This window comes from Eschrichtius robustus, chromosome 4, assembly GCF_028021215.1.
Source record: "Eschrichtius robustus isolate mEscRob2 chromosome 4, mEscRob2.pri, whole genome shotgun sequence".
Classification (NCBI taxonomy): Eukaryota; Metazoa; Chordata; class Mammalia; order Artiodactyla; family Eschrichtiidae; genus Eschrichtius; species Eschrichtius robustus.
This window is the reverse complement of record NC_090827.1, coordinates 76,564,510-76,590,582: the sequence shown is the minus strand read 5'-3', so window position 1 is coordinate 76,590,582 and position 26,073 is coordinate 76,564,510. Positions and strand designations below refer to the sequence as shown.

The window sequence follows — 26,073 nt, the reverse complement described above, 5'->3', positions numbered from 1 at the left end:
CAGACTCTCAACCACTGCGCCACCAGGGAAGCCCATTCTACTTGCTTTTAAGAAGTCTTTCTTAATTTTGATTTTTGTTTTCCTCCATGACCTGTACTTTAGGAACACTGAATTAATTAGGAAAACTACTTAAGAACAAAGCAAAGCATACTGACTCCTGGAAATTAAGGAAAGATTGAATAGCTCATTATATATATGGGAGGAATGCGGGGGCATCTGAGCTTCCAGAAACTGGAACCAGGAACTTGTGCTATTGGACATTTCCACTCTTTCTATCCTTTTCTTTCTGTATCAGATGCATTTTGTCTCTTGAAGCAGAGTGGCTTTGTTTATATGGCTTCATGCCATTCGCAGCCTTGGACCAGTCAGAAAGCCAGGCCACATTGTACAGACCAGTCATCTTCCATGATAACTATGCAACAGGGGAAGGTACAAAATGTCAGTGAGTGCTGGACAGATCATCCCATTTGTCCACTACAATCACATTTACAACTCGGTGGTCTAAAGACATATATTACTTAAGTTAACCATGATTTATAAGAGATTAAAAGCATGTATCTCTGTTTTAGGTCTTAATTATTTTCAACATTTTATGAATATCATTTGGGTTCTTTAGATTTTTCTTTATTTTAAGCTTTGGAGCTATAGGAGTCCTGGAGGCTTATGTGACCCTAACGTTGTCTACACACTAGGTAAAATTAGGGGAAGTTGGGAGTAAAATCATTAAAACTCAGAACATTTGATTTCAGACTTGGCTCTATTAACCAATTATGTCATCTTTTTCCTGAAGATCTCTGTCCATTGTCAAATGGTTTTGAGTCATTTTCTGATTACACTGTTTTTTAACCTCATTGGCTAGTGACTGAACTTGATTTACAAAGTTTAGTTTAAACACTATGTTATGTTGTCTGTTACAAGCACAATGAATTGGTGGAAAATACAGTGTAAGTTAATTTATGTGTACTGAGTTGTCTTTCAAGCTCCATATATACCTAGGGATCAGGAAAAATCACTGAATTGATCACCTTCATTGTGTCAGACAATCTTCTACAAGATGGTTGATGAGTTTAATCAAGTATTTATTAAATAGAACTGAGTAGATAAGTACCTCAGTGCTTTTAAATATTTGATTTGTTTGCTTGGTGTGAATTCATAATTGAAAGACAAATTGAGATATACTGGTAAGGTACTGGTGAAATTAGGAGAGACTTTCCCCCCCTTCAACTTATTTACTTCTTGAAATGTTCTAATGTTACCTGACATAGATAAAGAATTTACTTTCTAAAGTTTAGAAAGTTGGGACATTGATAGCATTTTAAAGTCCCAGTAATAAATTGCAGGCATGGTAGGGAATAATGGGTGATGTACATGAGTGAAATGGATGGAGTATAAGACAGTTGTGAGTGCTGGGAACTAGAGTAAATTCCCACCTAAAATTTGGTATTTTAAACGTGTTTAGAAACACTTGTTGGCAGACAACAAAGACCTCTCTAAAGCTGAATTAGGTCCAGGCTGTGAGTTTTCAACCCCTGCTGTATGGCAAATTGTTAGGCAGAGTTTCTTGGGATTGCAGCAACTCAGAAAAATATTGACATTTTTAATATCAATGATTTTTGTCAACAGTACACCCATTGATTCTCTGTTGTCTGTGTAGGGACGGTACTGTCCTCTTTCACCTTGTACTCACTAGGGTTCCAAATGTGGGTTTTGAGTATAGTGTAGCGGAAAGTGCTTTGGAGTTGGAAACCTGATAGAAGTTTCAACTCTGCACACTGGCTTTATGACCTTAGACAAGTTACCTAACTTCATGTTTCCTCATTTGCAAAGTGAGGAAAGTAACTACAGCCTCTTGTGAAGGTTACGTGAGATAATTTGTAGAAGGGTTCAGCATAACACCTAGTTCCTAGTAAATGTTTCATTTCCTTATTATTTGCTGGTTCAAAGCACATCAGGTCTAGGTAGAAAATTAGGTTCGGTTCAGTAGACATATACTGAGAATGTACTATGAATGAGACACCCAGAATATGAGATAAAGAAGACCTATTTCCTATCCTCACAGTCTTTAGCATTGTGTGTGCGTGCGTGTGTGTGTGTGTGTTAGGAACAGTGGAGTGGTAAAAGGGAATTATTAACACAAATATAAATACCTACATACAAGATATATTTGGAAAAGTAGGGAATTCATTCATTTTACTGGGTACCATGCTAGGTGCTGAAGATGTGGTAAGACCAGATACCTACTGTGTCCCTGATAGAGCTTACAATTTAGTGGCAAAGACACATTAAACACCCAATCATGTAAATAACTTTATAATCTCATGTATAGTAAGTGTTAATGAGGAAAGAATACAGGAAAGATTCAGAATGCTATGAGAGTACATTGAGGGAGATCTGAATTAGGTTGGAGAATCTTGAAGGACTCCTTAGAGAAAGTGACGTTTAAGCTGAGACCTAGACAGTAATGAAAATAGACTGTCAAATCCTTATTCATTGAGCTCTCCTTTTCTAAAACATAGGCAGCCCATCTCCTTTTTGTAAGATATTTTTATTTAGATACTGTTAAGTTACAGATTTTCTTTTATCGTTATTTAAATCTTGATTAAGTCCTCACCCTAATTGCTTTTGTCCTATAATACATCTTGTCCTTTAAGGTGTCCAGATAGCTAATCTCATCCATTATGCCTTGATTTTGCTTGTTTAACCAAGAGGATAACTTATTTCCAAGTGGCAGGTGAAGGGAACTTCACAGATATCTACCATTTACCAAGTCTACATTGGTCATGGTATGTGCACAGTAGATATTGAATAACATAGATCAGGATGCTTCCCAGTGTACCAAATTATCAGATTATCACTATCTGGAGCTTCTGCATTTAGTACTTGAACATTAATATACCACAGATCCCAAGTCTACATTTACCATATTTATTTTCTACAATAGCTATGAAGATAGTGGATTTTTTGAATTGTACTGGAATAATAGGCATAATCTTGTTTTAGAAATGTTGGAAGTAGTTGCTTATTCAGTGAACGTCCCTAATGTACACCGTCTGGTAGAAATATTTATATTGGGACTTTCCTGGTGGTCCAGTGGTAAAGAATCGGCCTTCCAATGCAGGGGACGTGGGTTCGATCCCTGGTCGGGGAACTAAGATCCCACATGCCGCAGGGCAACTAAGCCTGCACGCGCCACAACTACTGAGCTCGCCCGCCTCAACTAGAGAGCCTGCGTGCCGCAAACTACAGAGCCCACGCTCCCTGGAGCCTGCACGCCACAACTTCAGAAGAGAAAACCCACACTCCACAACTGTAGAGAATCCCACGTGCCGCAGCGAAGGGCCTGCATGCCGCAACTAAGACCCGATGCAGCCAAAAATAAATTAAATAAATAAATAAATAATAAAAGAAATCTTAAAAAAGAAATATTTATATTTATCTGATTGCAAAAATAGACCTCACATAGGTTTGAAGCTGGGATAGTTGGGGGTTGGTGTGCTAGGGAAATTGATCTTAGATTCAGTCACAGAAGACACTGAGGAATGTGCTAGGCTGTACAGTTACTTGTACTGGATGAGCAGCTATACACATACCCTCTTAATTCCTCCCCTGGAGTGGGTTATAAACTAGGGATTCCCAACAATCAGTATGAATCAGAATCACCTGGAGGGCTTGATGAACCAGTTACTGGGCCCTGTCCCCAAAGTTTCTGATTGAGTAGGTCTGTGGTGGGTCCCAAAACTTGCATGCCTAACAAGTTCCCAGATGCTACATGCTTCTGGTCTGGGGATTATTCTTTAGTTACCACCAGTATAAACAACTCAGGGAGAATGACAGTTGAAACATCTCATGGAATCTGATCAAGTAGTATCAGTGGCAACTGGGTCCCTTGCTGGGAACTTGAAGGCCAGAAAATTTGCCCCAGTACTGCCAGCACTCTCTCTCCTTCTCTCCTTATAGATTAAATATTGTGTTCCTTAATTACATTAAAGAAGTTGTGTTCTTTTTGTCTGTTAGCATCTTTCAGTCAGTCTCATCATCAGCATCCTTGTGGCAACCAAATGGTGATAATTATAACAAATGATAACTTCTGTTTTTGAATTATGTTTCAGGGTGATTACAACTCAGAAATTCATCTGATCACAAGAGAAAGAGATGAACTTCAGCATATGCTAGAAAGATTTGAAAAACATATGGAGGATATACAGTCCAATGTTAAATTATTGACAGCAGAAAGAGATAAACTAAGTGTCTTATATAATGAAGTAAGACATTGATTATAATTAAGCCAACAGATTATATAGCACCAGTTAACTGTAATGGTACCAGTATATATCCTTTAAATTACTGTAATATATGGACCTTAGTGATTTTCCTTCACAGTTAGAATTAATAAGTAATAGTTTCTGCTATCATCCTGTTCCCAAAGCAGAGCTTTCTATTGCTTTTTCATATTTATTCTTCCTCTTTTCTAGCTTATCTATGGGTCAGGTCAGTTAGGGATAATTCCCTATTTCTAAAACTACTGAATGAGTCTCAGCCTGACTCTGAGCCAAGTGTATCCTTGGGATTCAGACATGTTGGGATATGTCTATGAAACAGTGGGTAGCACTCACTAATTGGATATTAAGGACTTAGCCTCTAGGGATAGGGGGGAGATTCAGTACAGTTTGGGCTAATTATAAAGCCTCAGTTGTCAGAGGGCAAGGTGAGTCTGAGCAAAGCATGGTGTTTATCACCAAAATTTGTTCCCATACCAATCTCCCATGAAATCCTACTGCTATTTTGAGAGGGAGAGAAGGACATACAGGTTAAGAGGCCAAGTTGAAAAAGCCTTTTTCACTTCTGGTGCTTTTTTGGGATTCTGCAGTACAAATTGGGCTTTTCCCACTGTTGGCTTAGATTTCTGCTTTCTTGGGACTGCTTAGTTAATTACTAGTTGTTCATCTGCTATTTGGTTTCCCAAATTTTGTGGCTGGCACTTCCCTCAATCTCCTTGTCCTTTGTTTTTATTATTACTATTATTACATTAATCCTTTTACTCTCATTTTGGTGGCATTTGGGAAGAGAGCAAAAGTAGCATACGTTTAGTTTGCCTTTTTTTAACTGGGAGCATATCCAATGTTTTTTAATTTATATCTTTAATACATTAAGGCGCAGGAAGAATTATCTGCACTCAGACAAGAATCTACCCAAACCACAGTCTCCCATAATACTGTTAGTCTTATGGAAAAGGAAAAAGAACTTGCATTATCTGACTTAAGAAGGATTATGGCAGAAAAAGAAGCTTTAAAAGAAAAATTAAAAGTACGTATTGACTTAATTGACTTATTTTTAAAAGATAATTTATTGAGAAAAGGGGAGGTCTTTTTATGTTTTCCTGTGACATGACTATTTTGAATCTAGATCAGGGGTTGGCAAACAATGGCACATGAGCCAAATCCAGAATGCTGTGTTTTTGTATTGCCCGTGTGCTAAGAATGGTTTTTACATTTTAAAATCATTGAAAAAATATCAAAAGAAAAATATTTCATGACACATGAAAATTATGAAACTCAGATTTCAGTGTTGATAATACTCATTAATTGGAATACTCATTGGAATACTCATTCATTTATGTGTTTTGTGTAGCTTTTTTTGTGCTGCAGTGGCAGAGTTGAGTAACTGCAACAAAAACTGTATGGTCCACAAAGCCTAAAATATTTATTATCTGGTTCTTTATAGAAAAGAACCAACCTCTGATCTCAATAGGAAGTCCTTCATGTGGAGGGGCATTATCTTTTTTTTGTAAAACAACTTCATTGAGATATTCACTTTACCATATAATTCACCCATTTAAAGTGTACAATTCTTTGGTTTTAGTATATTCACAGCCTCGTTCAACCATCACCACAGTCAATTTTAGAGCATTTTCATTACCTCAAAAAGAAACCCTGTACCCAATAGCAGCCACTCTTAATTTCCCCCAGCCTCCTCAGGCCTAGACAACCACTAATCTACTTTCTATCTCTAGATTTATCTACTCTGGACATTTCATATAAATTGAATCATTCAGTATGTGTTTCTTTATGTCTGGCTTCCGTAGCTTAGCATAATGTTTTCAAGGTTCATCCATTATGTAGTATGTATCAATACTTTATTCCTTTTTATTGTGGAATAATATTCCATTTTATGGATAGAAAATATTTTATCATTGGGGTGGTTTCTACTTTTTGGCTGTTATGAATAATGGTGCTATGAACATTTGTATACAACTTTTTGTGTGGATATATGTTTTCATTTATCTTGGACATATACCAGGATTCATATGATAACTATAACTAACCATTTGAGCAACTGCCAAGCTGTTTTCCAAAGTGGCTTTACCATTTATATTCCCACCAACAGTGTATAAGAGTTCTAATTTCTCTACATCCTCACCAATACTTGTTATTATCTATCTTTTTTATTATCATCATGCTGGTGGGTGTGAAGTAGTATCCATTGTGGTTTTCATTTGCATTTCTCTGTTAGCTAATGTGCTTATTTTCAGTGCTTATTTGGTCACTTGTATATCTTCTTTAGTGTCTGTTCAGATCCTTTGCCCATTTTTAAATGGGGTTGTCTCATTATTATTGAATTGTAAGAATACTTTATATCAATATATTCTCAATACAATCCCCTTATCAGATATATGATTTGCAAATACTTTCCCCCATTCAGTGGATTGTCTTTTCATTTTCTTAGTATTGTCCTTTGAAGCACAGATAGTTTTTAATTTTGATGAAGTCCAATTTATCTATTTTTTCTTTTATTGCTTGTGCTTTTGGTATAATATCTAGGGGCAATATTTTATATTTCATAATCTCCCCCAAACTTTTAATATACATAAAGCACTTAATACTGCTCAGTACATTATAAGAACTCAATATTAACTATTACTGTTACTATTACAGAGTCCATAGTTTACTTCCAATAAATATTATTGAATTAATGCTTAGAAATTAGTCGCTAAGATTAAGAATAAAAACACTTAAGTATTATAAGGGTAGTCTTTATTTTTTTAAATTTTATTTATGTATTTATTTATTTATTATTATTATTATTAATTTTTGGCTGTGTTGGGTCTTCGTTTCTGTGCAAGGGCTTCCTCTAGTTGCGGCAAGTGGGGGCCACTCTTCATCGCGCTGCGCGGGCCTCTCACTATCGTGGCCTCTCTTGTTGCAGAGCACAGGCTCCAGACGCGCAGGCTCAGTAGTTGTGGCTCACGGGCCCAGTTGCTCCGCAGCACGTGGGATCTTCCCAGACCAGGGCTCGAACCCGTGTCCCCTGCATTGGCAGGCAGATTCTCAACCACTGCGCCACCAGGGAAGCCCAAGGGTAGTCTTTATGTCATAAATTTTCAGTTAAAGTTTTACCCCTACAAAATACTTTTAATTGGGATCCTTTGGAATATTGCCTTCCAGAAAGTGCTTTTTTATGAAAATAATTGTTAAAATTACCAAATGGAAAACTTCTGTGCAGTATGGCAACTTTTAGTACAAGCTACTGATTTAGCCTTTTCCATATCATTGAAATGACTAAGGAAGGTAAAAACAGGATTAAAAAAATGCACTTGTGCCAAAAACTCAGAAAAAGTGACATTTATATTACCAGAATCTTTCTGGATTACAAGAGTCAGGATTTATGAGTTTACTATAGGTCTTTTACATAAAAACTGAACTAATCCTCTCAGTCTTTAAGTCTTCTCTAGTAGTTTCCTGTTGTTCCACTATCTATCTACCCAGTTGTTGAACCTAGGCACTGAGTCCTCTTTCCCTGAAAGCTCCTATCTCTCATTTAATCACAAAGTCCTATTGATGCTACCTCTTAAATAATAGTTAACATTTATTAAGCCCTTTCCATGTGGGAAGCTCTGTTCAGAGTGCTTTTTACAAGAGCTATCTCAATAAATCTTCACAATTGCCTTTTTAGTCGGGTAATGCTTACAGATGCAGTCTCTGAGTTACAGTGAGTATAAATAATTTGCCCAACCAACAGACATATGAAAAGATGCTCAACATCGCTAATCATCAGAGAAATGAAATTCAAAACCGCAATGAGCTATCACCTTATACCTGTCAGAATGACTATCGTCAAAAAAACCACAAATAGCAAATGTTGGCAAGGATGTGGAGAAAAGGGAACCCTTGTATACTGTTGGTGGGAATGTAAATTGGCGCAGCCACTGTGGAAAACAGTATGCCGGTTCCTCAGAAACCTAAAAATGCAACTACTGTATGATCCAGCAATTCCACTCCTGGGTATATATCTGAAGAAAATGAAAACACTAATTCGAAAAGATACATGTTCATAGCAGCATTATTTATAGTTGCCAAGATATGGACGCAACTTAAGTGTCCATCAACAAATGAACGGATAAAGAAGATGTGGTATATATATATATATATATATACACACATACATACATACATACATACACACACACACACTGGAGTACCCACTCAGCCATAAAAAAGAATTAAATTTTGGCATTTGCAACAACATGGGTGGACTTGGAGGGTATTATGCTTAGGTAAGTCAGAGGAAGACAAATACTGTATGTTATCACTTATATATAGAATCTAAATAAAACAAACTAGTGAATATAACAAAAAAGAATCAGACTCACAGATATAGAGAATAAACTAGTGGTTACCACTGGGGAGAGGGAAGGGGAGAGGAGCAAAATGGGGTAGGAGATTAAGAGGTACAAACGACTATGTATAAAATAAATAAGCTACAAGGATATATTGTACAGTACAGCACAGGGGATATAGCCAATATTTTACAAAAACTATAAATGAAGTATAATCTTTAAAAATTGTGAATCACTATGTTGTACACCTAAGACATATAATATTGTGAATCAACTATACCTTAATAAAAAAAAACAGTAATAATAATTTGTCCAAGATCACCTGCTAATGGAGTCACAAAGAATCTGGCTCCTCAGCTCACATTGGTTTCTCTTCAGTCAGCCTACTTGTTTCTGTTCCCCTGCTACCATCCTATTCTGGCCATTATTCTCTCTCAACTGCACTAGTGTATTAGCAGCCTCTCAAATCTGTATTTCACACTGAAGTCAGAGTCATCTTTCAAAGATATAAATCCGATCACATCACTTCCTATTTAAAATCCATTAACTGTTTTCAGGGACTTCGATGATTGACCCTTGCCTACTTCAAGGTCTAGCTTCTTTTCCCCAAACTCATCCCCCTCATTCCTCACCCCTCAGTTTCTCAACACCAGGCTTAATGGACTTTTTCTTGCCCCCACCTTTCTAAGGAGAAGATCCTTCACCCCTTCCAGTCCCCTCACCTGGCTAATTCCTGTTCATCCTTTATAGCCAAGTTAAACATCATTTCCTCACAAAGGAAATGAACCCTAGATCCTAGACTCCCTTTCAATATGTCGCCATAAAGTTCCTTTTCCTAGCAGAATATTCATAATTTTATTTTAATATCTTGTTTAAGGTTTGTCTTTAATAGACTATAATGTCTATGACATCAGAGACTTTATCCATTTTACTGTATTCCTAATACCTTACTTGGTGCTGGGTATATAGTATGTACTCAATACCGGTTGAATGATTTAATAAACAAAAAAATGCATACAGCACAGTGACCTTTTCAGTGAAATATATAATCCAAACATCAGATGTCTTTACTTATTTTTAATGAATAACATGGATGGAAGTAAGAATTTGCACGAAAAATTCTCACAGAACACCAACGTATCACTTGTCCTAGACTTAGCATCAGCAAAAGTTGGATAAGGTGATATAACCAAAAATAACAACACTCGTGTTTACACTGTTGACCAGCTCATTGTTGAAACTCTGATCTCTTGCATGGCCCTGTAGTAGTCTGCTTTTTGTGTCTTTCTGATCCCATCTGTTCTTCCTTTATACTCTGTTCCTCTTACATCTCCTCTAATGAGGACATTCTCCTGAGCTTACTTAACCTGCTGGGTTTTTCCCTTTATAGTTGTGCTAATGGATTGATCTGTATAAATCTTTATAAATGAACCCATACCAATCTGTGTCTTCTGTTATAGTCATACATGGAGGTAAAGCATAAAAGATGAGAACCTCTTGTGTTTTTGTTTTCAACCAAAAGCATTGTTTTTGTAAAATTTCTAATGATTTTCTTTCTAAAACATTTCTGTTATAAAAAGACAGATAAAATAGTACTGTAGACTCGCATTGCTTACTCTGGTAATTTTGTTTTATTATCTGATGTGAATGAACATCTTCTATAAAATTCTCTTACAGCATCTCCATGAAATGAGTATTTTTGAAAAATCAGAATTAGAGAAAACTGTTGAACATTTGACATGTGTTAATCACCAGGTAATTTATCAAACTGAATTTGGGGTATATTTTGTTGTATGAATGACTATTTTAATTATAGTTTTAATGTGCTATATGTTTTTAAAATTACAAAATAATATGTTAGAGAAACTGTATAACAGTGACTAGGAGTATGTACTCTGAAGATTGACTACTTGGATTCAAATCCATCTTTGTCACCTATTACCTGTAGGCAAGTTTCTTAAACTTTTCATCCCTTAATTTCTTTATTTGTAAGATAGAAATGGTGCTAATACTTACTTCTTAGAGTTTTTGTGAAAATTAAATGAGTTAATACATATCAAGAACTTAGTATAGTTACTGGCATATCGTAAGCACTCAGTAAGTGTTAGCTATGATTATTGTTGTTTTGCTCTTGTTTAAAATATCATGTAATACAGACTTAGAGTAAAAAGTGAAAATCATTTTCATTCCTTATTGCTCTCACTAGAGATAGGGCTTTTAACAAATTGGTATGTGTCCTGATAGTCTTTTTATCTTTCTGTGTTTTGTTTTGACTAGTTTCCTTTTCCCTGTCTTCACTGTTTTTATTTGTCTACTAATTCTATCATCTGTTTCTATCAGCTTTGGGCCAGTTGATTTTTTTTCCTCTTCCTCATAGGTTGTATTTTCCTGTTTTCTTTGCATGCCTGGTAACTTTAGATTGGATGTCAGACATTGTGAATTTTATTTTCTTGGTTGCTGGAGAGCTTGTATTCCTAGAAACACTCTTGAAGTTCGTTCTGGGATACACTTAAGTCAGATGGAAGTAGCTTGTTACTTTTTGGTTTTGCTTTTAAGCTTAATTAGGTGGGACTAGAATAGCATTTAGTTTCAGACTAATTTTGTTTTACTACTGAAACCAAATCTTTTTGAGTACGCTCACTACCTGTTGCCTCATGAATTATGAGGTTTTCAAATGACTGATGGGAAAAGAAGCTATTCCTGGCCCTGTATGAGCCCTCAGTACTGTTCCCTCTAATTCTTTGATGGTTCTTTCCCTGGCCTTGGGTAGCTCTCTGTGAGCTGAGCTCTACTCTGCTGAAGATTCAAGGGGCACCCTTTATAGATCTCTGGTGCTCTTACTCTGTGCAGTTCTCCTGCAGTATCCGCCCTGCGAATTCTAACTGCTTTGGCCTCCCTTGACTCTCAGTCCTGTATTCTGAACTTAGGGGAATCACCAGGTCCAGCTGGTTTCTTTCCCTGTGCCACAGCCTGGAAATTCTTCAGGCAATAAACTGGAACAATTATAAGGCTCATCTCACTTGTTTCATCTCTCAGGGGTCACTATGCATCATTGCCTAATGCCCAGTGTCTTGAAAACCATTGTTCCATATACTTTGCCCAAATTTTTAGTTATTTCGGGTAGAAGGGTCCGTGTCACTCTAGCCTGCCCAGAATCTGAAAGCAAGAATTAATGAACTGGAAAATATATCTGAAGTATTAGAAGTCATTGGAAAGAGACTAGGAGATAGAAAATATAAAATAAGTTAAAGCCTTAGAGAATAAAGTGAGAAAGTCCTACATTTATTTAGTCAAAATTCTAGGAGAATATAATAAAATACGGGAGAGGCTGTATTTGAAGACATAATAACTGATACTTCTCTAGGTATGATAGAAAACACAGGAATCCTCTGATTCAGGATGTACAGTGAATTCCAGTAGCATGACAAATCCCAAGCAAGATAGTTAAAAAGAAAATCCATACCATTTTTATAGCAATAAATAATACAAGATACCTGTGCATAATTTTGCATGATCTTAATAGAAAACATTTTGCATCCTTACTGAAAGACATTAAGGAAGACCTAAATAAGTGGAGAGATGTATCCAATTTATTAAAAAGGTGACAGATATTATGTTTATAAAAAAATGTACATTCTCCCCAAATTCATCTGTAGAGTTGATGTAGTTTCAGCTGAAATCCCAAGAAGATGGGTGGGTGGGTGGATGTGTGTGAGAGTGAACACTAGCAATAGATTTTAAAATTTACGTGGAAGCAAAGAGCCAAGAATCACAAAGAAATTTTAAAGAAGAACGTAGTGTGGAACTTGTCTTACTAGATATGAAGGCTTTAGAGTCATTAATTAAGATAGGGTGGTAGTGCTCAGGGATTAAGAGAGTGATAAAACCCAGTAGAGAGCAAACCCACAAATTATGGAAATTTGATATTTAGAGGACTCAGATGAATGGGGTAAGAGAGGATTATTCAGTAATTTATTGTTTCTGGGACAATTGACTGTTCATATATATGTATATAAAAAAGGAATGCGGACTTCCCTAGTGGTCCAGTGGGTAAGACTCTGCACTCCCAATGAAGAGGGCCCAGGTTCGATCCCTGGTCAGGGAACTGGATCACACATGCATGCCGTAACTAAGAGTCCGCATGCCGCAACTAAAAGATCCCACATGTCGCAACGAAGATCTCACGTGCTGCAACTAAGACCCGGCGCAGTCTAGATAGATGGATGGATGGATGGATGGATAGATAGATAGATAGATAGATAGATTTTTTTTAAATAAAAAATAAAATAAAAGAGGAATTGGATCCTACCTAAAATATACCAGACCCAAAAATCAGTTCAAGGTTACTTGCAGCCTTGAATGTTCAAGAAATAGCTACAAATTTTAGAAGAAAATTCAAGAGAAAAATCTTTTTTACCTTGGCAAAATAATAATAATAGCAATCATTTATATAGCATTTACTGTGTGTCAGGTACCTTTCTCAACATTTTATGTATATTCATGTATATAATTTTAATTCTCACAACAACCATAAGAAGTAAATGCTAATATTATCCTTATTTCACAGATAAGGAAACAGAGGGGAAGCTTGCCCAAGATCACACAGCTAGCAGGTGTCTGGTGCCAGTGTTTGCTCCTAAACAAGACACAAATAAGTTTATTCCTTTAAAGAAAACATGGATAAATAGGACCACATTGACAAGAACATCTTTGTTTATCAAATAGCCATAAATTGAAAAGACAAGCCGCTAATGCAGAGAGAACAACTTACCATACATTTAACCTAAAAAAAACTCAACAGAAGATGTGAATTGACACTTCATGGCAGAAGAAATTATAAATGGTTAATAAATATAAAAGATGTTCTACCTCAGTAATAGGGGAAATACCAATTACAACCACAGCAAAATCATTTCACATCCATCAGGGCATCAGAAATTAACAAGTTATAGCTAGTATTATTAGTGAGTTTGTGAAGCTTCTGGGAGTGCAAACTGGTGGTACCTCTTTGGAGAATAATTTGGCATTGTTCTAGGTTGGCAAAGGCATACTCTATTAGCCAGCAAATCCATTTCTAGATATGAACCCTGGATCAAAATCAATAAACTATGGCCCCTAGACCAAATCTGGTCTCCTGTCTGTTTTTGTAATAAAGTTTTTATTGGAACACAGCCATGCTTATTTGTTAATACATTGCTTATGGCTGTTTCTTTGTTACAGTAGAGTAGTGGCAAAGGACCATATGGCTCACAAAACCTAAAATGTTTACTCTCTGACAGAAAAAAGAAAACAATCTGGATGTCAGTTGTGAGGAAAATAAACAGTGGTTAAGTCATACAATGGCGTGTTACAGAGCAACAAAAATGAATGAATAATAGCTACAAACATCAGCATGCATGAATCTTGCAAATACGATGTTGAAGAAAACATGCAGTATGATTCTGCTTATGTAATGTTCAACAACATGGTAACCTAAACTGTAAATTGTTTGGAGATTCATACAAATGTGGTGTGCTAAGGAAAAGCAAGAAATGAGAAACAGAAGACTCAGGATAGTGGATACTGTGGGCAGGAGTTAGGGGATTTCACTGGAGACTGCTCATAGTAGTTTCAAAGGTTCAGGTAATATTTTTTAAGCCAGGTGATGGGTACACAAATGTTCCTGTTTTTAATCTTTATACCACACATGTACTCTTGTTTGAACAAGAATTCTGGAAGATTTTTAGTGCAAAAAAATTTTTCCTTTCCCACCTCCGTATCCCACAAATTACCATCCACAGCTCTCTTTCCTGGTGTTTACCTCCCTGTTTCTAAATAATGTGCTTGTGCTATTTAGTCTTTATTGATTTAAGGTTATTTAGTGAGTCTCCGTGATGGTAGATGATGGATTAGCACTCCCCTTTTCTTCCCCCATTACATAGTTTAATTACATACTTTGCTCACTTAAGTAGTTATTGTTTATATTACCAAGACTTCTCGTGGTTTACGGCTCAGCCAAGTGGGACAGTACTACTCTTACCTTTTTTCTTGTAGACCATTTTCCTGGAGTTAATAATTGCTTTTGTTTTGTTTTGTTTCATTTTGTTTTTTGTTACTTTTCTGTTTTTCATTGCTAATTTTTATCAAGAACTCCATCTCTGCCACATGCCTTTCAATATTTTTTGAGTTTTCAAACTTACCAGTTCTGGTCTTTTTCCCCCGAATACCTCCCTTCTTGAGCTTTCTATCTTGCTTCATTATGGACTATGTCTCTCCATAGCTGTCCTCATAAGACTTTCCCTGTCCCCCTCTCCTGTGTTGAACCTCATGTTTTCTTCTTTTCTTGGGTTGTTCCTTCATTATGGTATAGCATCTTCTCCAGCAGTTTCCTGAAAAAGAATACATGGGAGGAAATTTTTTTGGTACTCTGCTTGTCTGAAAATGTCTTTATTCAACTTTCATAATTTATGATTTGGCTTAGGCATATGGCAGTCTACATTGGAAAATTATTTTCACTAAAAATTTTGAATACTGTTCTCCATTGGTCTTTCAACTTTCTTTGAGATGTCTGATGCTATTCTTTTCTGAGTCCTCTGTACATGACATGTTTTTATTTCTGAAAGGATTTGGGGTTTTCTCTTTATCTTATGTTTTCAATTTCTTTGGTAATTTACTCTACTCTTCTGTTTTCTCTCTCTGGAGCTTTATTTGTTGGTTTTAGACTTCCTAAAGAGATCTAATGTTCTTATCTTTTCTCCTTTATTTTCTCTTTGACTTTTTGTTCTGCTTTCTGGGAGATTGCCTCAACTTTGTCTTTTAGCCCTTCTATTGATTTTTTTAATATATTTGATTTCCAAGAAAACTTTCTAGAAAGAGATAACTGGGGTATGAGTGTCCCAGTATATAGACTTTCAGCCAATCTCCTTGTTCAGTTCTCCCCGTGACCCCACCCCACAGCTTCATGCCTCCACGTGTTGAGCTTCTTCAGGGTAAGTCAACTGGCTGCGCTCATTGGTATTCCCTACTGTGGCCATTTTAGGTCAGTGATTCTCTACTGGGGTCAGTTCTGCCTCCTAAGAGATATTTGGCAATATCTGGAGAATTTTTGTCTGTCACAATTAGGGGAAAAAGTACTTCTTGTATCTGGTAAGCAGAGGGCAGGGATGCTGCTAAACGTCCTACAGTGCACAGGACGGCCCTCACAACAAAGAATTACCTGGCCTCAAAGGTCATTAGTTCCTAGGTTCAGACCCTGCTTTAGATTGTATATATCTTTCTTCCACTCTGAACCACTCTCTGCTCTTTGTCTTCCACAAGTTTTTGAAGTCACGTGTTCACCCTTGTTTTCTCTCTTGTTCTCTCTGTATTATGAGTATATAACCTTCTTATTTCTTTACTGTCATTTTAGCACTGTTTCCAGAAGAAGGGATGTTAAAAATGTGTGTGGTCAGTCTACAGTTTCAACTGGAAGACTTAAATTTATCACTAATGTTTCTTGGTTTTGAATTTTGTATATAGATCATTATTGCATCTAGAATTTATTTTTGTACGTAAAATAAAATAGAATCTAGCTAATTTTTTGTCTCCAGTGAGTGGCTATCCCAGCTCTATTTTTAAAGAGTCTATTCTTTTCCCACTTTCTTAAAATGCTGCCTTTCCTAAACTTACATTTGTGATGTATCTGCTTGTCCATATGTGAAATCCATACTATCTTAATTATAGTAGCTTTTTCATTTATTTTGATATCTCATAAAGCAAGTCTAGCTGCAGTCTTCCTCCTGCCCCCCATTCTTACTGTTTTTTCTTAACTTTCTTTTTTCCTAAATAAATTTTAGAATGAAATCTGAGTCACCCATCTAATTTTAAAAAGGTTGTGTCAGGATTCTTACTGAAATTTTATTGAATTTACAATTATTTCAGGAAATTTTAATCCATTTCCAATATTGTGTTCCCATTCAGAAACATGGTGTGTCTTCACATTAAGTCAGGTTGTGTTTTATGCTCTTCAGGAAAATCTTACAGGTTCCTCATATAAATCTTGTCCATTTTGTGTTTGGGTTACGGTATTTTCTGCTCTGATTTTTCTTCAGTTCAGTCCTAGCTACTTTTCTTTTTAGAAATTTCTCAAAATTTTGGTCTGCTAGTGGTTTCCCCTCATTGCTGTTATGGATACATTCTTTTCTTCCTTTCTTGCCTTTCTTTTTTGGTATCTTTTCTTTGATTTCAATGATATTGAAGAGGAGAGAGAGAAAAATGTGTTTGCCTATTCTGACATCTAGAACCTAAAGTGTACACATGGCTTTTAAAGTATTTTTAAATAAATCTAATTTATTTCCTTAGTTTTCTTCCAGAAATATTATGAAAGAGTGCTTAAGGAAAAGAAACTGAGACACATACCTATTAATTTTTAAACTTTAATTATAGCTTGAAAATGAAAAATGTGAATTAAAGTCTAAAATGTTAAAAATGAAAGAAACAATAGAGGCTTTAGAGAAAAAAGTAAAACTCCAAACTCAAAAACTTAGCCATGTGGCTGGTGACTCATCTCATCAGAAAACAGAGATGAACTCACTTAGGTAAGTTTACTGAAAGTTTCATTTCTCTTCCGGGAACAAGCTTGTTGCTATATAAGGTTCATAATGGTGGCATTTTGGACTAGGCCTTTGAAAAGCAGTAGTTCTCAAAGTTGGGTTTGCAGCAGAATCACTTGGGGAGCTTTTGTAAAGTATGGATTTAGGGACTGATCTCTGGAGTTTCCTGTTCACTGAGTGAATCTGGGTAAGTTTTGAGTATCTGTACTTTTAAAGACTTTCATAGCTGGATATGATTGCAGGCAAATTTTTGTACCTACCTCCTTCTAAAATCTCCCTAACAGATACAGGCGTACTTTGTTTTATTGTGCTTCAGTTTATTGTGCTTTGCAGATGTCGTGTTTTTTACAAATTGAAGGTTTTTGGCAATCCTGCATCAAGCAAGTTTATTGGTGCCGTATTTCCAACAGCATTTGCTCACTTCATGTTTCTGTGTCACATTTTGGTAATTCTTGCAATATTTCAAACTTTTTCATAATTATTATATTTGTTATGATCTGTGATCAGTGAGCTTTGTCTATTACTACAACTCACTGAAGGCTCAGATGATGGTTAGTATTTTTTTTTTTTTTTTTTTTATTATTTTTATTTTTGACTGCGTTGGGTCTTCGTTTCTGTGCGAGGGCTTTCTCCAGTTGCGGCAAGTGGGGGCCACTTTTCATCGTGGCGCGCGGGCCTCTCACTATCGCGGCCTCTCTTGTTGCGGAGCACAGGCTCCGGACGCTCAGGCTCAGTAGTTGTGGCTCATGGGCCCAGTTGCTCTGCAGCATGTGGGATCTTCCCAGACCAGGGCTCGAACCCGTGTCCCCTGCATTGGCAGGCAGATTCTCAACCACTGCGCCACCAGGGAAGCCCCGATGGTTCGTATTTTTTAGAAATAAGGTTTTTTAATTTAAGGTATGTGCATCGTTTTTTTCAGACATAATGCTATTGCACACCTAATAGACTATAGTATAGTACAGACATAACTTTTATTTTTACTTACTTATTTTTTTAATGGCTTTGAATTTTTAATTTAATTTTTTTTATTGAAGTATAGTTGTTTACAATGCTGTGTTTCTGGTGTACAGCAAAGTGGTTCACTTATACATATGTGCATATATATATATATTTATACATATACACACATATATACTTTTTCATATTCTTTCCGTTATGATTTATAACAAGATATTGATTATAGTTCTCTGTGCTATACAGTAAGACCTTGTTGTTTATTTTATATATAGTAGTTTGTATCTGCTAATCCCAAACTCCTAATTTACCCCTTCCCCCTTCCCCTTTGTTAACCATAAGTTTGTTTTTTATGTTTGTGAGTATTAAACATAATTTTATATGCCCTGGGAAACCAAAAAATCCACATGATTCACTTTATTGCCATATTTTCTTTGGTGGTCTGGAACCAAACCCACAATATCTCCAAGGTATGCCTGTACTTCAGATTGTTTGTACTCCTTAGTGTAGAATTGCTGGAAATTACAGAGTTTTTTGCTACCTATGTCATTGTTCTTCTCGTTCTTCTTTCAAAGAAATGTAAAATCAGAATATTTATATACAGAGTCTAAAAGGTGATGTGTCTGAAAAATGGTAAAAAAAAGTCAGTATGGCCCAAGTAGGGTGTATCTACAGGTTGAAGTCAGGTAATAAAGAACTTGGTATGATAACCAAGAGTGTCTGGATTTATCTTACAAACATGGAGAACAAACAGATTTTTAACCAAGGGGGTGACTTCCTACCATTCCTCTTAGGAAGTGAACTCTCACAAAAATAGGGAAGGTGAATTTGGAGTCTTAAGAGACTGATGGCAGACAATGGAGACAATGTGTCTGGAGTGAAACAGTGACAATGAACTTGGAGAACAGTGGCCAGATTTAGGAAACATTTGTTACACAAAATCAAAACAAACTATGTAATAAGACCAAGAGCTGGCTGTTTGTCTGTTTAATTAAGGAATACTGTTTAGGAAGAACTAAGGTAGAAGCTTCTTTTTCCGTTTTGGTTTTTTTTTTTCCTTGCAAGGCACTACATACATCCTATGAAGGAGAGCTACCTGAATGGAATGGCCTCTCCCCCTCTGGTTCATGTCTATGTTCAACTCCAAAGTACAAATACCATGGTATATTTCTATCACCCAGAATTACTAGTCTACCCTTTTCCATTTTGTGTCCAGATGAATGGAGCTGCATTTAGTCCATTTTGCTTTTTCCTTCAAACTATAGCTATAACTCCCCTTTCCTTCCCTCATAGGATGCCCTTTCCAGTCTTACAAGACAGAGCTTTCAGTGCCCTCCCTTGGATCCCCTACCGTGCGGCTCCTTTGGCGTTTTCTCTGCTATACTAGTACCGTTTTCTCTTACCCAGTCTGCTACTTCCCTCACCTAGGAATAATCCAGTCACTGTGTTATAGGAATGGGTTGTGGAGAATTTTCTTTTTACCTCGTTATAGGAATGGGTTGTGGAGAATTTTCTCTTTACCTTTGTTTGTCTGTAAACAGAGATAGGTAATAACGGGGGGATTGCAGGATTCCATAACTTTTTTTTGCTCTGACAAATATCAGACTTGTCTCTGAGGAAGGTGTGTCAGTCACATTCTCCGTATCAGTATACATTGGTAAACATTAGAACCATGAGTTCAAGCTGTCAAGTTCACATCCAAAGCTGAACCCAATACAAACATAATACCAAGCACTGTATGGAAATAAAGTCTCCTTGTCCAAACCTCATGCAACTTTTGATATGTTTAATAGAGATCTTGCTGTCCCTTTAATCACATCAAGTTCTGTTTCCCTTAACATGAAGACATTTAAGAGGCTGATACTCAGATAGATAAAGCATATATTCCTTTTCATCCACCTGGTGGGCCCATTTTCTCTTTCCCTCCCTGAGTTAGGCATTTTTCATTAAATTTCAGTGCCACCAAACAGTCTTTTCTATATCAAGCACAGTCTCTAATTGTCCAAATAGAGGATCTTTGGTCTAGTCTCTTGGTGCAGCAGCAGAGGACAATAGCCTTAATCCTTACCACTGCTAGCTATGAGGCTCTAAACATTTAGATTCCTGCAGCTGAAAATACCGTCAGACTGTTTTCATTTCACCTTAGTCTTTAGTTACTCTGTGTACCTTCTTTAAAACTAGAGGGTTATGTATTTATCCAGGATCAAATAAATGCATTAGCGGATTTTCCTGGAAAGAGCCCATAAGCTCTAGTTAGAGTTATTATTATGGCAATAAGTATCAGCTTTTATAGTAGAGTGTGTTTGTATATTCAGAAAACCAAATATAACTGGTCTCCTTCGAGAAGTATTTATTTGTTAAGGGAATTGAGAACCATTTTAGATAAGGCTCATAGATTCCTTAGGATGCCTAAGAATTATCTTCTGGGCATGCCTAACATTTTTTTCTACCAAGACAAGAAGAGGAGCCAGGGCCCTAAGTAAGGACAGCTGAGCTCATGGGACTGGACTTAGAAGGGCCAAGGGACCTAGGACCACCAGATATAAATCATCATCCTTTTGCAGAAATGTGAAAGAAAAGCCAGTCCTGATCCCTTTTCCCCTCTCTCAGTTATCAAGAGATGATACTTTCTCAGTTAGTGGTGGGTCATAACCATAGAGTCTTGGAGACATCTGAAATACAACAGGGATACCAAAAAAAAAAAAAAAAAAAACAGCGATACTGGGCTTCCCTGGTGGCGCAGTGGTTAAGAATCCGCCTGCCAATGCAGGAGACACAGGTTCGAACCCTGGTCCAGGAGGATCCCACATGCCGCAGAGCAGCTAAGCCCGTGTGCCACGACTACTGAGCCTGCGCTCTAGAGCCCACGAGCCACAACTACTGAAGCCCGTGTGCCTAAAGCCCATGCTCCGCAACAAGAGAAGCCACTGCAATGAGAAGCCTGCACGCCGCAACGAAGAGTAGCCCGCTCTCCACAACTAGAGAAAGCCCATGGGCAGCAACAAAGACCCAACGCAGCCAAAAATAAATAAATAAATAAATAAATTTTAAAAAACAGGGATACCATATCAATCTCTCTTTCTTCTAAGAGGCCATTAAAATTCCAAACCTACGCCTCTTAGATGGAGCTTCAGCTCCATTTTACAACTTGAACACTTCTTATGAATAAAGGACCCTTTATGATGCTGTCTTTGTTTAAAATATAGTCCATCATGAAGAGAAGTAATTACTTTTGCCCCCTAAGATGAAAACATGTATACATCCATGTACTGTAATAAAACTGAGGAATTTGAGGCTCAGAGAGATGGTCTTATCCAGCCGCATGGCTGGTAAGTAGAGAGCTAGAATTTTGATTCTAAGTTTTATTGCTTCGCTCTCTGGTGGGAAGTCATCACTTCCCTTTGCTTTTTGCTTATAGCACTTTCGAAGCTAAGAAATTAGCTCATCCTAGCAACTTAGTGCTCAACAGTTTCTCAAATTTTCCTTTCCAAACACCATGATGACAAATAATATGATAGTCACTCAACTATTCTTTCCTATGAACTTTATACCTCAGTTCTTTCGTTAAGAAGACCTTTATCTTAGCAGCAATCCTTCTGTCAGAAAGTTACCACCGAGGTCTGTGTGGAATCTCTATTATTCCCTTGCCTGTCTACACTAGAATATGAAAAGGCAAAGCTATTTTTAAGACTCAGTAAGGGCCTCCTTTATATGTATAATCAATCAAGATGTTATCCTGCCTTCATTTATCAACCCTACTTTCATTAGGAATTAACCCTGCTAATGAACTTAGATGTAAAAAAATCTTTACATTTCTACCTAGGGTTTCAAGCACTGCCAGCTACTGGGTGTCCTTCATTAGGAACTCTGGGAGCCATTCCATTTTTGAAAGGATTCTTCATAGCTTACTGGCAGACATTTTCCCTTCCACATAGAAGATGTCCTGTGCTCTTCGTAGTAGTCAATGTGATGTAGTAGAAAAACATGGATATCAGGGTAGACTAAACTGGATTTACATGTTTTCTTTGCCTTAATAGCTTTGCCATCTTGAACACGTTATTAGTTATTTGTTTCTATAATATCGCGATAATGGTTCTAATTATGGAACTGTCCTAGGAATAAATGAGCTAATGTCTGTAAATTATCAGTACAGTGAATATTAGCTTTCTTTTTTCTCCACTCCGTGTAGTTATATCCCTCAGAGTAATAGCTGTAGCTTTTACAAGCAGCTTGAATACAGTGAGTCACCTGGATCTCACAGATGATTTTATGAAGTAAAATTGCTTGAACCAAGAATCTTTCTGACTTGGTTTTATTTGGTTGTGCAATTCTAAAGAGGTCAGCCTCACCTTGACTTCCCTCCCTGCCTCTGGGTCATCATTCACTTGCTATTAGAGCAGTCAGGGTCATGTCTTTTGTGTTTCAGAATATCTCAGTGTTGCATGTAAAACTTCTTCATTTCTGTGGGAGATGTCCCATCTTACTAGTGGTTTCAGAATCCAACCTCCTCCCTATTAGGCAATTCTAAGCTAAGCCACCTTTAGTATCTTCTACTATCTCATCTTCAAACAAACCCTAAAAGGAACCTGTGGAAGTCCCCAGTAAATAGCCTAACGTGAGAGCCATGTTTTTCCAGCAAGGCCAGGCTAAGAATTCCTAGGCCAGGACTAAAAGCTTCCAAAGACCCTAGATGACATGAGAGCAAATTCTTGTTACTTCTGAAAAAAAATTAATCTTACTGATCAGTAAAGGATTCGTCTGAAATTGTCTTTATTTTTTCTGTATGTCCTTTTTTTTTGCTCCCTGAAACCAGTCTTTAGTCTTAAATCCTCATTGCACTACAGTAAATACCTATTTCCCTGTTTACTATGACCTCCAGTTGACTACCTATCAAAAAAAGTCAGAATGTGAAGCAGAATTAAAAGCTTGCTGGTCAGGATGGTCAGGATCTTGAAGTGCTAGGCCATTCTGTAAAAACAAGACTTTTCCTTTGCCTTGACTATTGGAAATAGATTTTAAGAGAAAGAGGGTTGATATTAGGAAACTGAGAAAAGCTTTAAAACTACTAGGAAGCCTCTAGAAAAATGTATACAATTAATTTGATTTTTACACCATATTATTTTGAGGAAGATGGAACAGTTTTGAAGAAAGGAATAATATATATAGTATAATGCCCTTGATTATACTGGAAGAGCTTTAAAATAAGGAATAAAAGAAACTTTAAAAATAAGAAAAATATTTGTTAAGATCTTTCATTAAAAAAAAATTATTTCTACCAGAGGTAAAGAATACCATTTGTTTTTGTCCACTGACTCTTTAGGCTAGTAAATGAGCAGCTACAGCGGTCACTTGAGGACTCTCAGCACCAACTTTCCATGAAAAGAAGTGAACTTGAATCAGCACAAGCACAAGTTAAAATACTGGAGGAAAAAATAGGTAAGTATTCTTAAATTTTGTTTTTGCTAATCCTAATTTACTTTGTCTAACAAACATTTCTTTTTCATTTATAGGTAAACTACACTTCAAGATGACTTCACAGAATGAAGAGGCTCATGTAATGAAAAAGACCATTGGTGTTATTGATAAAGAAAAAGACATTCTTCAGGAGACTGTAGATGAGAAGACAGAAAAGATTGCAAACTTGCATGAAAACCTAGCTAATAAAGTATGTGACTGTTAAGTAATGTTATCCAGCATCTGAACAGAAAAGCTTATTTTATTCTCTGTTTTAGATATGCAGTTCTTACTGCCTGTGTACAAGTTCCTAAGACCCAAGGCCGTATCTTCTAATGTGTTTAAATTTCATTTTATACCAATAATTTGAATCTTTAAAAGTTCTATTTCTAGAATAGAGTTTTATCATATATGATTATAGCAAACTCAAGGAACAATTCACATTCTTAGAGTGGGTAGAAATATGCCAATATATGAAATATAATTGGTACATGGAAATATGTTTACTTGGAGGTTTCTTTTGTAACATAATTTATATAATTGGATTTAAACTATATAAAAGTGACATTGTATCAATTCAAATGAAGACATTTCTATATGAATGGTTTAGAATCTTACATATTTTTATAATTTCTATAGGAAAAAGCTATTTCTCAGATGAAGATAACAGTCTCAGAGTATGAATCTTCTATGAAGTAAGTAATCAATGGAACGGCATCCAGCTTTTTTAGAAATTTTCAGTGAATACAGCTTTATCTATTTGAATAGCAATCTGGCAATAGGAAAATTTCTTTTTCAGTTTTCCTATTTTTACCAGTATCAGTTATTTTCTCAGTTTCCTGCATGGAAATGTTATCCTCTTTAACTTTCTCCCTTCCTCTGTCATCCACATCTAAACAATTATGTCTTATTAATTATTCTTTTACATACCTACTTGCTCCTTATTTCTACTGTAATTACCCTGTGCAGGCCCTAATCATTAAAATTCAGATTACCCTAGTAGCCAGTGTTGAATTTATTCCACATCTAAACCTTTTTGAACATTGTTACAAGACTTTACATTTTATGTCTGGTCTCTCTACTTCAAGACGAAAGTCACTAATTGTATTTATTTTATACACCCTTACATATTATATAATAGTGGGGACTTAAACATTAAATAAGTGCCAATTGAATCGTTTATGTTCTGCTCCTAACACTTGAAAGTCTTCTGTTTTTACTTGACTTTTAGAATAATAAGTTTATTTTATGACTTTATTTGCACATAATGATTGGTAGAGATCTAAAATATCTGCTTCACCTAATCAGTATCTTAATGAAGTAGTTGTAATTTCTTTTTTTAAATTTTATTGCAGTATGGTTGATTTATAATGTGTTAATTTCTGCTATACAGCAAAGTGATTCAGTTATATATATATATTCTTTATCATATTCTTTTCCATTACGTTTTTTTTTTGGTTTTTTTGGCTGCATTGGGTCTTCATTGCTGCGCGCGGGGTTTCTCTAGTTGCGGTGAGCGGGAGCTACTCTTCGTTGCGGTGCACAGGCTTCTCATTGTGGTGGCTTCTGTTGTTGCAGAGCACAGGCTCTAGGTGCGCAGGCTTCAGTAGTTGCAGTGCGTGGGCTCTAGGGCATGCGGGCTTCAGTAGTTGTGGCTCGCGGGCTCTAGAGCGCAGGCTCAGTAGTTGTGGGGCACGAGCATAGTTGTTCCGAGGCATGTGGGATCTTCCCGGACCAGGGATCGAACCTGTGTCCCCTGCATTGGCAGGCAGATTCTTAACCACTGCACCACCAGGGAAGTTTCCCATTATGGTTTATTATAGGATACTGAATATACTTCCCTGTGTTATATAGCAGAACTTGTTGTTTATCCATTCTGTAATACTAGTTTGCATCTGCTAATCCCAAACTCCCAATCCTTCCCTCCTCCAGCCCCCTCCCCATTGGCAACCACAGTCTATGTCTGTGAGTCTGTTTCTGTTTCTTCGATATGTTCATTTGTGTCATATTTTAGATTCCACATATAAGTGGTACCATATGGTATTTGTCTTTCTCTTTCTGACTTATTCGTTTAGTATGATATTCTCTAGGTCCCTCCATGTTGCTGCAAATGGCTTTATTTCATTCTTTTTAATGGCTGAGTAGTCTTCCATTGTATATATGTACCACATCTTCTTTATAGATTTCACTGTCAGTGGACATTTAGGTTGCTTCCATGTCTTGGCTATTGTAAATAATGCTGCTATGAACATAGGGGGTGTGTGTATCTTTTTAAATTATAGTTTTGTCTGGGTATAGGCCCAGGTGTGGGTTTGCTGGATCATATGGTAACTCTCTTTTTAGCTTTTTAAGGAACCTCCATACTGTTCTCCATAGTGGCTGTATCAATTTACATTCCCACCAACAGTGTAGGAGGGTTCCCTTTTCTCCACACCCTTTCCAACATTTATTATTTGTAGACTTTTTAATGTTGGCCATTTT

General features: G+C 36.6%; 1 protein-coding gene across 3 annotated transcripts in view; it reads left to right on the top strand.

The window, feature by feature from the left end:
• Nucleotides 1-26,073, top strand: part of CEP135 (centrosomal protein 135) — a 74,932-nt gene that overhangs the window by 30,722 nt on the left and 18,137 nt on the right. For all 3 annotated transcript variants that reach the window (XM_068542209.1, XM_068542207.1, XM_068542208.1), the window contains exons 12-18: nt 4,110-4,262; nt 5,152-5,304; nt 10,292-10,369; nt 17,018-17,169; nt 23,459-23,574; nt 23,649-23,803; nt 24,232-24,287. In XM_068542209.1, the coding sequence (XP_068398310.1) occupies nt 4,110-4,262; nt 5,152-5,304; nt 10,292-10,369; nt 17,018-17,169; nt 23,459-23,574; nt 23,649-23,803; nt 24,232-24,287 (863 nt within the window). The remainder of the gene's footprint in view (nt 1-4,109; nt 4,263-5,151; nt 5,305-10,291; nt 10,370-17,017; nt 17,170-23,458; nt 23,575-23,648; nt 23,804-24,231; nt 24,288-26,073) is intronic.